The sequence below is a fragment of the Coturnix japonica genome, chromosome Z, assembly GCF_001577835.2.
Source record: "Coturnix japonica isolate 7356 chromosome Z, Coturnix japonica 2.1, whole genome shotgun sequence".
NCBI classification, from domain to species: domain Eukaryota; kingdom Metazoa; phylum Chordata; class Aves; order Galliformes; family Phasianidae; genus Coturnix; species Coturnix japonica.
Window position 1 is genome coordinate 48,607,876 of NC_029547.1, and position 13,143 is coordinate 48,621,018.

Consider the following 13,143-nt stretch of genomic DNA (forward strand, 5'->3'; position numbering starts at 1 on the left):
AAGCTAGGCAGAAATTTTTTACTCAGAAGGCAGTGAGGCCCTGGCACAGCTTCACAGAGAAGCTGTGGTGCCCCATCCCTTGGGGGTGCTCAAGGCCAGGCTGGATGGGCAGCCTAGACTGGGGGATGCAGCCCTGCCCACGGCAAGGGGACGGGGCTGGGTGGGCTTAGAGTGCCCTTCCAACCCTTCCAACCCACAAAGCGAGGTGCACACACGCACGACACCACACAGCACAGCACTACACAACCTACCGGCGGCCTTTGTCTCCACACAGCCGCCGCTCCCTCCCGTCCCACCCCCGCGAGCAGTACGCCGGCAGCCCCAGCCGCCCCGCCTCCCGCCGCCGCCGCCATGCTTTCCCCGGCTGCTCTCCGCCGGCCCCTTGCCGCTGCAGCCCGCCTCGCCCGAGGCAATCCTCAGGTACCGGGCGGGGCGGGGGCTGCGGGCGGGATGCGGGGCTGCGACGGGTGACCGGGCTCCGTTTCCCCCTCTGGAACCCGGTGCCGAGCCGGGGAGGGAGGTCGGCCGGGAGAGGCTGAACTAAGAAGAGTGAGGCTGTGGTGAGAGGCTGTGGTGGGGCAGCCCGGGAAGGACTGCGGAGCTGAGCCCTGCGCCGAGCGGGATGTTGTGCTTCCCCCTTGTTGGCGGCAGTTTGTGTTTTCAGTTCTGACCTAAATGTTCTGAAGTAGCTGGTCGCGCTTCCTTAGCGCTGGTGGAAGGCTAGTGTAGACTGACCGAGTGCTGGGCCAAACGGGGACGGGAGGAGCTTCGTCTCGGGGCTGAAGTGTAAAGATAGGTAACAAGGTGGTTAGTTCGTACAGCTGTACGCTGTGTGTCTCCTCCGCATAAGTGATAAAGGCTTCTTAGATTCATAGGAGTGGGGAGGGACCTCTGGAGGACGCTGAGTCCAGCCCCTGCTATAGAGCGGTTCCCTACAGCAGGTTGCTCAGGGAAGAGTCCAGACAGACTGTCAGTATCTCCAGAGAGATATTTAGTCCAGACTCTGTATTAAACTTTTAAACAATACAAAAAGTTGGCCACTTTCTCTTGGAATCCGTGAATCTGAGGGTAAGAGCACATCCTGCAAATAGCGACACTAAGAAAGCTGTGAGGTCAGCGTTTATCCCACTCTCATTGCTTTGTTTTGACTCTCAGCTCATTTCCATAGCATCGTTTCTGTGCTGGGTTCTGTCTGTCCCAGCAGTTCTGGGAAGCTCCTGCTTTGGTGCAGGGTAATAATTAAACAGTTCAGTGAGACAGGTAGAGGGCACATTGTGGTTTGTTGCACTGCAAAAGGGATTGCAGCAAATAATACACACAGGAAGTATTTCCAAAGGAAAAAGTCACAAGATACTCTTGCAGCAGAGGCCTCCAAGCATTCTCAGCCCCCAGTAAAACAACAACTCTTGGTGAAACAAACATACAAAAACAGTCTAGGAGTGGGACAGAAGGTGGTTTTCTGATTTGAGAATTAGTTCTACTTATTTTTCTTAACATTTTCTTTTAGGTATTTGCATCTCTTGCGACAGGGCCCAGACAGGATAATGGCATTTTCTATGAAATTCGCACATATGATGTTAAGCCATCAAAGATGAAGGAGTTTGTGGAATTGGTCCATAAGTTCCTGCACCTCCGCACAGCTCACTCAGAGCTAGTGGGATACTGGACGACAGAGCTGGGAGCAATGAATAAGGCCGTGCACGTCTGGAAGTATGGTATGCTCAACACTGCTCAGTGTGCCAGCAGGCAGGGATGCTGAGACCTCCCGCTGCTTACAGGCTGTTGTCTGTTGCTTTAACCATAAGTACAAAAGCTGAAAAAATCCCCACTGTGGTGCAGTTTTGGTCTGTTGGATTGAAAAGATTATGGCTGTTCTTAAAAGTGGTCTTTCCTCTGAGCAGGTGCATAGAATCATTGAATCACACATGTTGGAAAAGATCTCCACGATCATCCAATCCATCCATCCACCTTCCACCAATATTTCCTCACTAAGCCGTGTCCCTTAGTACAACATCTGAACATTTCTCAAACACCTCCAAGGATGGCAACTCTACCACCTCCCAGCACAGCCCGTTCCAGCGTCTGACCACTCTTTCTGAGAGGAAATTTTTCATGATATCCAGCCTGAATCTCCCCTGGCACAACCTGAGGCCATTCCCTCTAGACCTGTTGCTAGTTACGGGGGAGAAGAATCCAACTTACACTTTGCCGCAGCCTCGTTTCATGTAGTTGTAGAGAGCACTAAGGTCTCCCCTGAGCCTCATCTTGTCCAGACTGAACAGTTCCAGTTCCTTCAGCCACTCCTCATAAGATTTATCTTCCAGACCTTTCATCAGCATTATTGCCCTTCTCTGAACATGCACCAGGGCCTTGGGGTCATGTATCGAGGGGCCCAAAACTAAACACAGTACTTGAGATTCAGCCTCACCAGTGTAGAGCATAGTAGGATGATCACTTCCCTGCTCCTACTGGTTGCACTGTTTCTGATACAAGGCAGGATGCCACTGGCCTTTTTGGCCACCTGTGCACAGTGCAGGCTCATGTTCAGCCAGGCGTTGACCAGCACCCCCAGTTCCATTTTTTCCATACATTCTTCCAGCCACTCTGCCCCAAGTCCATAGCATTGCCTGGGGTTGTTGTGGCCACAGTACAGGCCCTGGCACTTTGTTTTGTTGAACTTCATCCCATTGGCCTCAGCCCAGTGATCCAGCCTGTCCACATTGCACTGTAGGGCCTTCCTACCCCACGGCAGATCCACACTGCCCACAAGCTGGTGTCATCTGCAAACTTACTGAGGGTGCTCTCAATGCCATCACTCAAGTCATCAATAAAGATACTGAACAGGACAAGCCCCAGTACTGATCCCTGGGGAACACCACTTGTGACCAGTCACCAGCTGGATTTAGTTCCATTCACCACCACTCTCTGGGCCCAGTTCTTTAACCAGCTAAGAGTGTACCTGTCCAAGCCATGAGCTAGGCTAGGTAGACTATGTCAACAGCCTTTCCTTCATCTGTCAGGTGTGTCGCTTGATCATAGAGGGAGGTCAGCTTGGTCAGATAGAACCCGTTTTTCACGAACCCATGCTGTCTTTGCCTGATCCCCTGGTTGTCCTGCACATGCTATGTGATCTCACTCAAGATGATCTGCTCCATAACCTTTCCTGACACTGAGGTCAGGCTGACAGGCCTGTAGTTCCCTGGATTCTCCTTATGACTCTTCTTGTAGATGGGTGTCACACCAAAAAAACTCCGATCCTCCAAGACCTCTTGAGTTGACCAGGAATGCTGATAGATGGTGGAAAGCAGCTTGGCTGTCATCTCTGCCAGCTCCCTCAGCACCCTCCAGTGGATTCTTGAGGATCCCCATGGACTTGTAGCAGTCGTGGTGGAATAGTAGGTCTCTTAACTGTTTCCACTTGAACTGTGGGGAGTTTATGCTGCTGTCCATCCCAGACTTCCATGTCACGATAAAGTACTCCAAGGATAATTGGTCTGACTTTTAAAATCAGACATATAGAAGATATTGAGGGCTTCAGCCTTTTTCTTATCCTCAGTGGTCACATTCCCCGTTGCATCTGGTAAAGGATGGAGATTCTCCTTAGCCCTCCTCTTACTGTTAATATATTTGTGAAAATGTTTTTTGTTCTCTTTTAGCTCAGTGGCCAAGTTGAGTTCAAGCTGGGAATTTACCTTTCCAGTTTTCTCCCTGTTCATCCTAACAAACTCTTTGTACTCTCTCTGATTTACCCATCCCTTCTTCCACAGGAGGTAGATGCTCTGTTTCTTCTGGAGCCTCAGGAAAATCTCCCTGCTCATTCACACTGGTCTTCTTCCCCTCTGGCTCAGGGACAGCCTGCTCCTGTGCCTGTGAGACTTCCTTCTTGAGGAGCGACCAGCCTTCTTGGAACCCTCTACCCTTCATGGCTGAATGCCAAGGGATGCTCCTTACCGTAGTCCTGAGCAGTTCAGTGTCTGCCCTCCCAAAGTCCAAGGTAGCAGTTTTGTTGCCTTCCCCCAAGTGACATCATCAAGAATAGAGAACTCTACTATTTCATGATCATTCTGCCCAAGACAGCTCCCAGCCTCTTCATCTCCCACCAGTCCTTCTCTGTGACTATCAAATCTAGCAGGACACCACCCCTGGTAGCTCTCTTACCAGCTGCATCAGGAAGTTATCTTCCATACACTCTAGAAACCTCCTAGACTGCTTCTTCTGCACTGTACTGTATTTCCAACATATATCAGGGAAGTTGAAGTCCTCCATGAGAACAAGGGCTGGTGGTTGTACAACTTCTACCAGCTGCTTGCAGAACACCTCATCTGTCTCTTCATCCTGGTTAGGTAGTCTGTAACAGACCCCACCTGGATATCAGCCTTGTTGGTCCTCCCTCTGATCCTTATCCATAGAGATTCAACCTTATTGTTCCCACCCTCAAGTTCAACAAGATTGAAACACTCTTCTAACACAGAAAGCCAGCATAAGATGAGCTGCAGAAGAGTGCTTTGTTTACAGTAGGTTCCTCTCAGGTAGGGCCAGATCCTGAGCAACACATCTTCAGAGTCTCGGAACAGATGGGAAACAGGATTGAGATCTCCTCAATAAGATCACAGAGTCATAAAATCACTTGAGTTGGAAGGGCCCCTTAAAGGCCATCTAGTCCAAGTCCCCTGCAGTTAACATGGACACCAGTAGTTGGATCGGGTGCTCAGAGCCCCATGCAGCCTGACCTTGAGTGTCTCCAGGGATGGGGCACCCACCACATCTCTGGGCAACCTGTGTCAGTGCCTCATCACTCTTTGTAAACAAAATTCATTATAGCCAGTATAAATTTCCCCTCTTTTGTTTTGAAACCATTTCTGCTTGTCTTATCACAGCAGTCCCTGTTAATGATTCTGTCCCCTTCTTTCTTATATCCTTCCTTGAGATTATGCATATGCAAATACTTGTGTAAGTACAGACCATATTTATGCAAATGCCTGTGTTTGTTTATATGTATATATAATTGCTCTCAAATTTTAGTACAGCGTAGCAGTCAGTCCTATAAAGCAAAACCGTATGTAGTTTGTATGGTTAAACTCCTGAAGCTATATTGTGCTGAGCTGGAAGGCTGCTCCACCAGCATGGTCATCCCACATGCATGAAGTGCTGTGTTGTTGCTTCAGCACTGAGAGCAGCAGGCTTCTGTCACCACAGTCATCAACTTTCTATGCTGTTGGAGTCAGTGCAGTCCTGGAAGGTGCTGCTGAACCATGAAAAAAAGCTGAGAAAGGGTGTGCTGGCTGTGTTCTTCTCTGAGCCCAAGGTTTTACAGAGACCTGGGGAGGCACACTTGTGTCCTTTCTTTGTATATCTGCTGTGGGCTGGTGCTTATCTGTATACTCAGAACTTTTCTTACAAAGACAGCAGTCTGCTCTTCAAAATGAAACATTTTCACAGTGCCTGCTTTAAGTGGTGTCTCATCCCTCTCAAGGGGAAAAGGGAGTTGCTAAGTGTAGACAAGAGTGAGTTTCCACGCAAGAAAATGTCCTCCTGCTTCTGAGAATTTTTTACCTTGTTCTTTCAATTCTTTCTCTTAAAAGTTTCTCAGAAACATTTAGAATGGAAAACTGAGGAAATATCCAATTATTTTTGTTTCCTATTTATAGTTAGGTTTGTTACATGCAGCATTCTTCCTCCTTGTTTCATCATCCCCCTTCCTAACTTTTCTTTAGTAGCTAAGAATAATTGCTACATTTTTCTCTCAGTTTCAAGACGCTGATATTTCTCGAGGTTCTTTCCAGTCTCAGATGCTGTATTTTTCTCTTACTGGCTGATATGGCAATAAGTGCATTTTTTCACATGCTTTTTTTCCCCTTTCTTGCAGATAATTTTGCCCACAGAACAGCAGTCCGGCATGCACTAGCCAATGACAAGGAGTGGCAGGGACAATTCATCTCTTCAGCTCTTCCCCTCATAGAAAAGCAGCACAATGAAGTTGCTTATCTGGTACCCTGGTGTCAGCTTGGGAAACCTCCAAAGGAAGGGGGTGAGCTTATCTTCTCTTTTACTGATTACAGCTACTGATGCTGACTGACTACAAAACATGGCTTAAAGTTTAAACCAGGTATTACATGACTTTATAACCCCTTATGTAACAAGCACTTGTGTGTACACTCTTGTAATGCTGGGTGATGTACAAAGTGTTAAAGGCCAATTTTACAATAACTTGTATTAAAAGCTCTCTGGAGCCCCAACGATAAGGTTTGAAACAAGGTATGAATTGATAAACAGACTTGCAAAATGAGTAGTGCTCTGAGTGGTCATCCTGGCTTGGTTTGTTCACACATCAGTGAGAGAATGCTTCCCATAAAAAATATATATTTTTCTGTTTCACAGAGGTTTCTCTCATTTATCACTTTATTTTGTCACTACTTCTTCTTGTACATAATAGTTAAAAGAATAACCAAACCCCTCCAAGTCTACTTTTTAAGGTACATAGAAATCAAGCATAGTTGGTAGATCATAGCTTGGTTTTAGACTTCCTGTCTTTATATATTTTGTTTCTCTATTTAGCAAATGTGATACAAAAAGTATGGACTGTTCACTAACTTAGGAAAATTTGCAGGCTTTGTAGTCTGCTGCATGAGTAAAATGTAGGTCCTGCTTTAGCCCTCAGCACATAACCTTTGTTATTTATTTCCCTGAGATTCTGAATTTTATGCTATGTTACAACTGAATTTACAGCAGCCCGCTTTTCTGTTTGAAGTGGGATAGCTGTCTATTCCAACACTTTATTCCATTTTAGGGTTGTTTTGTTGTCTGTTGTTTTTTTTTTTAATCTCCATCTTGTTGTTGGAGAAAAATACCAAACAATGCATTGCCATGGGGCAGTTGTTTAGATTTCTACTGTATTGTTAGCAGTAGTGGCTCAGAGTAACTAATTGAATAGAAAGGACACAAATAAGGTACCTACTAGGAGGACTGTTGTTTTTTTGGGGGGGGATATCATGCAGTTTGTCCCCAAGAAAGGGAAGTTGTTTGGCAGAGCAAAGATGGTAATCTAGTTCTGTTTGATTTGGACTTCAGATCTTACTGTGGCCAGCAGCTGAGATTCAAAAGGGCTTACAATGTGAAAAAAAAACCCACGTCAATTCCAGAAAACTACACTAGTCTTAGAAAAGGCTGCTTTGCATAGTTCTATCAGCCATCCAAAACACACCATCAGGTATGAGTATTAGAGATTTCTGCCAAGTAAATGAAATTGCCATAGATTTTCATGTGAACACGCCCCTTTCAGCTGGGGTGTTTGGGAATCCTTCGTACTGCTGGGTCCTGGTGCTCCTGTGATTCTCTGTGAGGTGCGATGCAGGCTGGGTGGGAAGGAGACTTATGACCTTCTCTCCTCTAGTAGCAAGGTTACCAGTACTGGTTTCACAGTAACAAAAGCATGTGAAAGACTGAAAAGTGGTGTTTTATTATTTCCTTCCTTGAGGTCATCTTTTGTCTTTTCCTGTAGGTGTGTACGAATGGGTTACTTTTCAAATGAAGCCTGGTGGGCCAGCTCTGTGGGGTGAGGCATTTCAAGCTGCAATCAATGCTCACATCAACACAGGCTACACCAAGCTAATTGGTGTTTTCCACACAGAGTATGGGTTACTTAACACAGGTAACAGTACTACTCAATTTCTAATGCAGACTTTGGTATAGAAAGTGGGAGGGAAGGTAAAAAAACCTTCTTGTCCTGGCTCAGGGTTGGATGGCCTGATAAAAAATGTTTCTGTGGATCATGGAAGTCCTGCAAACAGTCCTTGAACCCAGCTTTGTGTATTCTGTTATATGTTTAAACCAGGTGGTGCAATGTTAAAATATTCTCTGATCTATTAGAGTCAAACCTTTTCAAGGCTCAGCAAAGGATCATCTCACCACGTTACTGCTTGGTGAATTGTGTCTGCTAGTTACAAGGCATCGGACACACAAGGGTGAACAGCAAGGACTTGCATATTGCATTACAACATAACAGCAACAGTGACAAGCTGACTTTATTTTATTTGTACTTTTCAGTCCATGTGATCTGGTGGAATGAGAGCCCAGATCACCGGGCAGCAGGAAGGCACAGGGCCCATGAAGATGCCAGAGTGGTAGCAGCTGGTAAGAGATGATGAGTTTAGAGAACTCATTAGTGTTACTTGCACGCATGCTGAGAAAAGTATTATTCTTCACTGCATTTCTTTCTTAATTAAATGTGCATTTAATTTCAGTACGAGACAGTGTCAGATTCCTGGAATCCCAGAAAAATATGCTCCTGACTCCTCTGGCATTCTCACCTCTGAAGTAGCCTACTAATGAATGATGATGGAAAAGCTGAGATGGATGCACCTTTGGCAAGTACCGTTGCATGGATCATCACAGTCATACCTTCACAAACCATATGGATTTTCTTCAAAGTGGATGCAAAATGCTGGTCACCAGCACAGTACAATTCTTCACCCCTGTAGTTTATGGTGATGTTCTGACATCTCCAGAAGTAGAACTCAGGTCATGTCACTTCCAACATGAAAGTTAACTTTAATTTAACCCCTTCACTTTTTAATATTTTTCTGCATAACTGGTAGGGCCCAGTGAGTGAAATGCTCTTTTCCAAGATTACAGCTCAAGGCTGGTGACTTCTGTAATCATCACATTGTGGGTACTGCATACTGTCTTAAGAAGGAGTGCCCCCATACATCCTCATGATACAATTTTGTTTTAATCTGACTTCTCATTGGGATGCTTTATATTAATTCTTAGTAATGTAAAACTTCATTGTGACTGGAATTGTGTCAAGCAGGTGCTGCAGTGTAGCTGGTTAGGTGGTGTTCTTCTGATTGAGCCTCCCTAACCTCAGCCCTTTAATTTTACATCCTGTAAACACTTGTTTAAAAACTGTAGTCTTGATTACATATTTTAATACGTCTTCAGGGTGCTAAAATTATCTATCTCAAATTCACCTCATCTACACATCATTATCTTCTTTGAAATACTGTCTGCCAGACTGCTAAAGACCAAATACATTTGTATAAAGCGTGAAGTTGTGGTGTTTGCATCTCTAGCTCCTGCTGCTTTGGACTTGTAGTAAAAATCATTCTGCAAGTACAGTCTTCTGCCAGCTTTGCATTTTGGGCATCAGTGGTCATGGTCATGGAGCCCTTAAGATGTTCCTTGATTTGCTACAGTGTGTAGCAGCAGAACAGAGGGTGCACAGGCTGTGAAGTTGGTTACACTGTGTGTATACTGGTATGAAAGCACCCCCTACTGAGGGATTGTCCTTTAATCTGATGTTAGCTAAGGGTATTTCAAACATTTATGCTCAAACACAACATTTTGCTTTGTCAGTGAAAGTAGGTATTGAATAATTATAGCAAAGAGCAGTTATCAGTATGGCTGCATCTCTGTGATGGAAATATTCTGAGGCAGGTACCTGGCTTTGGGTTTAACATCCAGATAGGTCGGTGATGCCTAGAAGCTCTGTAGCTGAATTTGACAGTTGCACCGATTACTTCCTAATGGATTTGCTGGAGACATTTTTACTTAAGTAAACGTAGAGGATTAAAGCAGTGCTTGCATTTCATATCTTGGACCACCTCACTTACCTACCTGAAAGTTGCATGTGCCCCATGCTAATCTATGGCGATGCTGGAACCTGCTCATACGTGCATGGAAGTTCACACCAGATGCAGACAGGGCCACATGAACTTCTGAACAGCACTCTTCAAAATGATACATGCATAAATGACTCTTTACAGACCAAAGGTGCCAGAACAGCTTTATTTTTTACTTAATACAAGGCAATTAGAGTGCCTCTTAATACTTCACATAACAGTTATTAGCAAATACAAATATATATACTTTTTTTTTTCTTTTAATGAAAATGTCCACTTAAGGATTTAACTCAGAAATTTCAGTTGTGAAATCTCACTAGATCTTTGCAAAGTTAACAGATATTCCAGTGCAAAAATAGATCCCATTACAGATAGCATAAAGTGCTTGGAATGAAGGACCAACTACAATTCAGGAGGCAAAGATAAGCACAAAGTGGTGGTTTAACCATGGGGGAAAAGCGTAACAACTCCGTACTGAAATACAAATGTACTACAAAGAGGGGTGCAGTATTTCAACAGTAACACGGTTTAAAATAAGTTAACACCTCAGTGCAGTTTCATTATCCAGAGTGGTTCACGATCATACTGTACGTGACTCGAGTGATTTTTCCCTATGCAGAATTATAAGGGTAGGCAAATGGTTGTCTGAGGTTACTCCATGACAAATCCACACGAGAGTTTGTTTTACGCTGTCTGTTCAGTATGACTACAAACAAAATGGACTAGAGTTGTGCAACAGTTCAGGTAACATCCACGTCTTTCTGATATTTGTGTCACAGATACCAAACCTCCACCTGTGAAAGACTATGAGCAAGACACTCACAGGGCACAGAAACCAAGAACCTCTTTTTCGGCCAGCTAAACTAAAAGACACTGTTATTTCCTGCTAAAACATTTGTATGAGCAGTTGGAAAGAGCAAATCACAGCTCTTTTATGACCAAATATGAATCCTCCTAGAACTCGCTGTAGTTCTACATGCACCAGGATCTGCACAGTGCAAAACTAAAGCCCTTCACTTCAGCCTCTATGCTGAGATTTTCACTTAATTCTGATTTGCAATAATCATTTCTAGCAGTGGTAAATATTCAGTACATGCCATTTATCTGACTGATGGCGTAACATAAGAGCAGCCTGCTGTTGCAAAGTCACAGCCATAGCTCAGCTGCTTGGTAATTGTTCTGCACATAGAAGTCTGGTGCAGACATCCTCTTGGGGGTAAGGGTGCCATAAAGGTAAAAACAATGCATGTTTTAGGTGAGGTATACCAATCCCCGTCACTCTCCTTTCTATCCCCGTAGCAATGTAATAGATAGATAAAAAATAATTAGTATGAAAAGGCACTTCAGCAGAACATGTAGTAAGCTATTACATTATCCAAAAGTAGGGCTCAGCAGGGACGGGGGATATGTGCTAAATATTTAACTGTTCATGTATTAAAAATGCTGAATTGGTCAATGTTATCAAGTACACCTAGAAATAAGTACTCAACCTTCTTAAGGCTCACTCCAGCCTCTTCACCGTAGTTGGGCTGCTATGGGCATTCACAGAAGAAAATGGTCCATGACGCATTCATGGTGGAGCATTAAAAACTAGTGCAGAACCTGCACAGGTACTTAAGGCAGAGGCATGACACACAGGAACTGCCCAGGAACTATGCTTGGGTTCATACCACATTACTGAACCTGTTTCTGAATGCAAAAGCAAGACAGAATGGCCCATAAGTTTACTAACAAAAGCATACTCTCCCATGGCTGTTGTACGAGATGAACAAGAATTGCTTGTTCTCACCATGTAATCTTCCCTCTACCATTATTCTGGCCTTGTAAAACTTTACAATCTGACTAATGTCACTTGCAGCTCTCCTACTTAAAACTATCTTGTTCAAGATGAGTTTCACTGACGCAGATTCTCACACGAATTAAGAGTGTGTTCCCCAGTTAGGGACTGCCTGCCAACTGACACTACACTGCACAACAGAAGCAGAAACTTGCATATTAATCTAATATTAAACCAGCTTCCATGAGGGAAAATTTTAGGTGAACAACTTGCAGTACAGATAGTGGCTAATTGCAAGAGGATGAAACCTGCCTGCATGACGAATGTAGCTGTCACTGAATGGAGAGAACAAAAGCACAGCATTTCAGGCATAAAGTAAAGAAATAGTTGGGCTACAGAGATCAACTGAAAGCACTTTCAATCCCTAATTATGCTACCTACCTATTCAAAGTCATATAAATAATACTGTTAAAAAAAAAACCAAAAACATAAATCTACATTTCTAGTTTTATCTGGCAAAGCCAGAAATGGCAACACTCTTTTGCTAAGCAGTAACTTTAGATGATGGGTACCTTTCTGGTGCAAAGCAGGGGTTAAAGAGCGGACATTACATATCTGAGTGGCATATCATGATTTAGAATTTGCTCTTGGTATTAGCAGCTTGTACAACTACTGAATTTGCTGCTGTGGTCTGCTTTCTTACCCACTCCCTTCTGCCAGGTGTTCGTGCAGCTGCTGCAGTACCTCAAAGGAGCAGGAGAGTACTTAACTACAAGAAAACCCAGTCAGAGTAGGTTAAGGGTTGTGATGCTGGTGGGACAATCCTGTGCATTTGTAGGGTTCACAGTTCTGCATATCTCCACTCTGAATTAGATGGATGTACGGACACAATGGCCTATCTTTTGCCATCCCATCTGCACAGCACTGCCTCGCAGCCCCAGTATGTCACCAACTGACCTACACCAGTCTAGGAAAAGCAGCTGGTCAGGTATGTTTTTACTGACAAAGGTCACAATGCTGGTGACTTCTCTTGCCACTGACTGTCTTGGTGCATTCATTGCCAGCAATGGATGTAGCACCAGGGAACTCCCACTCCTGACATGCATGTTTTCGAGAGTAAAACATACATGTCTTTGATATATCAATAAATAACCACTGGCCATGATTCCTCAATGAACTGTTTTTGCAACCCTAGTAAAAACATACTGTACAGGACAAGATGCAGTGTGGTTGAAAGCCCGCAGCATCTGGTGGGTGCTTTACCACAGCTTCACAGAGTTGTACTGTAATGAGCTAAATTCAAGTCTTTCACTTGAGAACAGTACAAGACGACTCCACGAGGCACTGCCCCTAAAATGGAATTTTGTTTTCATTGCATTGAATTGCATTGCATTGAATGGTTATCAGTAGAGTGTCCAGTTTCTCTCCCTCTAGCTTCTTTGGGAGTAACCTATCCCCAGGCAAAGGAAGTCTGCATTCTGCTCATTATTTCTTGGCTGAAATTGGCTCACACGCAACTTTCTTTTACCTTCTCATCTTGCAGAAAGGAATTAAGGATTGCAATGTCTACCACAGTCTGGTTTTTGTGCAATGACAGGTCCTTAGTGTGGTCGTCGTCACTTTGGTCCTTAGCGAAATTTACAAATACCTGCAAGAAAAAGGCCATGTCACACACACTGCTCTGGATTTTCACTAATTTAGAGCATTCTGTGCACTGAGTCCTTTCTGGACTAGTCCTGGAATTTA

The 13,143-nt window shown here is 44.3% G+C and overlaps 2 protein-coding genes across 6 annotated transcripts in view; one reads left to right on the top strand and one right to left on the bottom strand.

Moving 5' to 3' along the window:
* The first annotated feature begins 302 nt into the window (after nt 1–302).
* On the top strand, nt 303–9,049 carry LOC107306431 (protein NipSnap homolog 3A-like). The gene is made up of 6 exons (XM_015849598.2): nt 303–420; nt 1,508–1,715; nt 5,867–6,028; nt 7,499–7,648; nt 8,044–8,130; nt 8,241–9,049. Exons 1-6 carry the CDS (start codon nt 352–354, stop codon nt 8,315–8,317), a joined length of 753 nt encoding a protein of 250 aa, XP_015705084.1. The 5' UTR covers nt 303–351; the 3' UTR covers nt 8,318–9,049.
* Nucleotides 9,050–9,767: 718 nt separating this feature from the next.
* ABCA1 (ATP binding cassette subfamily A member 1) overlaps nt 9,768–13,143 on the bottom strand; it is a 93,708-nt gene continuing 90,332 nt past the window's right edge. For all 5 annotated transcript variants that reach the window (XM_015849597.2, XM_015849592.2, XM_015849594.2 and 2 more), the window contains one exon: nt 9,768–13,045. In XM_015849597.2, the coding sequence (XP_015705083.1) occupies nt 12,905–13,045 (141 nt within the window). In that variant the 3' untranslated portion in view covers nt 9,768–12,904. The remainder of the gene's footprint in view (nt 13,046–13,143) is intronic.

Bases quoted from the DNA above. Each gene is read 5' to 3' on its own strand.
- LOC107306431 (XM_015849598.2), top strand. From the start codon at position 352: ATGCTTTCCCCGGCTGCTCTCCGCCGGCCCCTTGCCGCTGCAGCCCGC. The intron at 7,649-8,043 runs GTAACAGTACTA...TGTACTTTTCAG, and splicing joins GTATGGGTTACTTAACACAG to TCCATGTGATCTGGTGGAAT. The intron at 8,131-8,240 runs GTAAGAGATGAT...ATTTAATTTCAG, and splicing joins TGCCAGAGTGGTAGCAGCTG to TACGAGACAGTGTCAGATTC.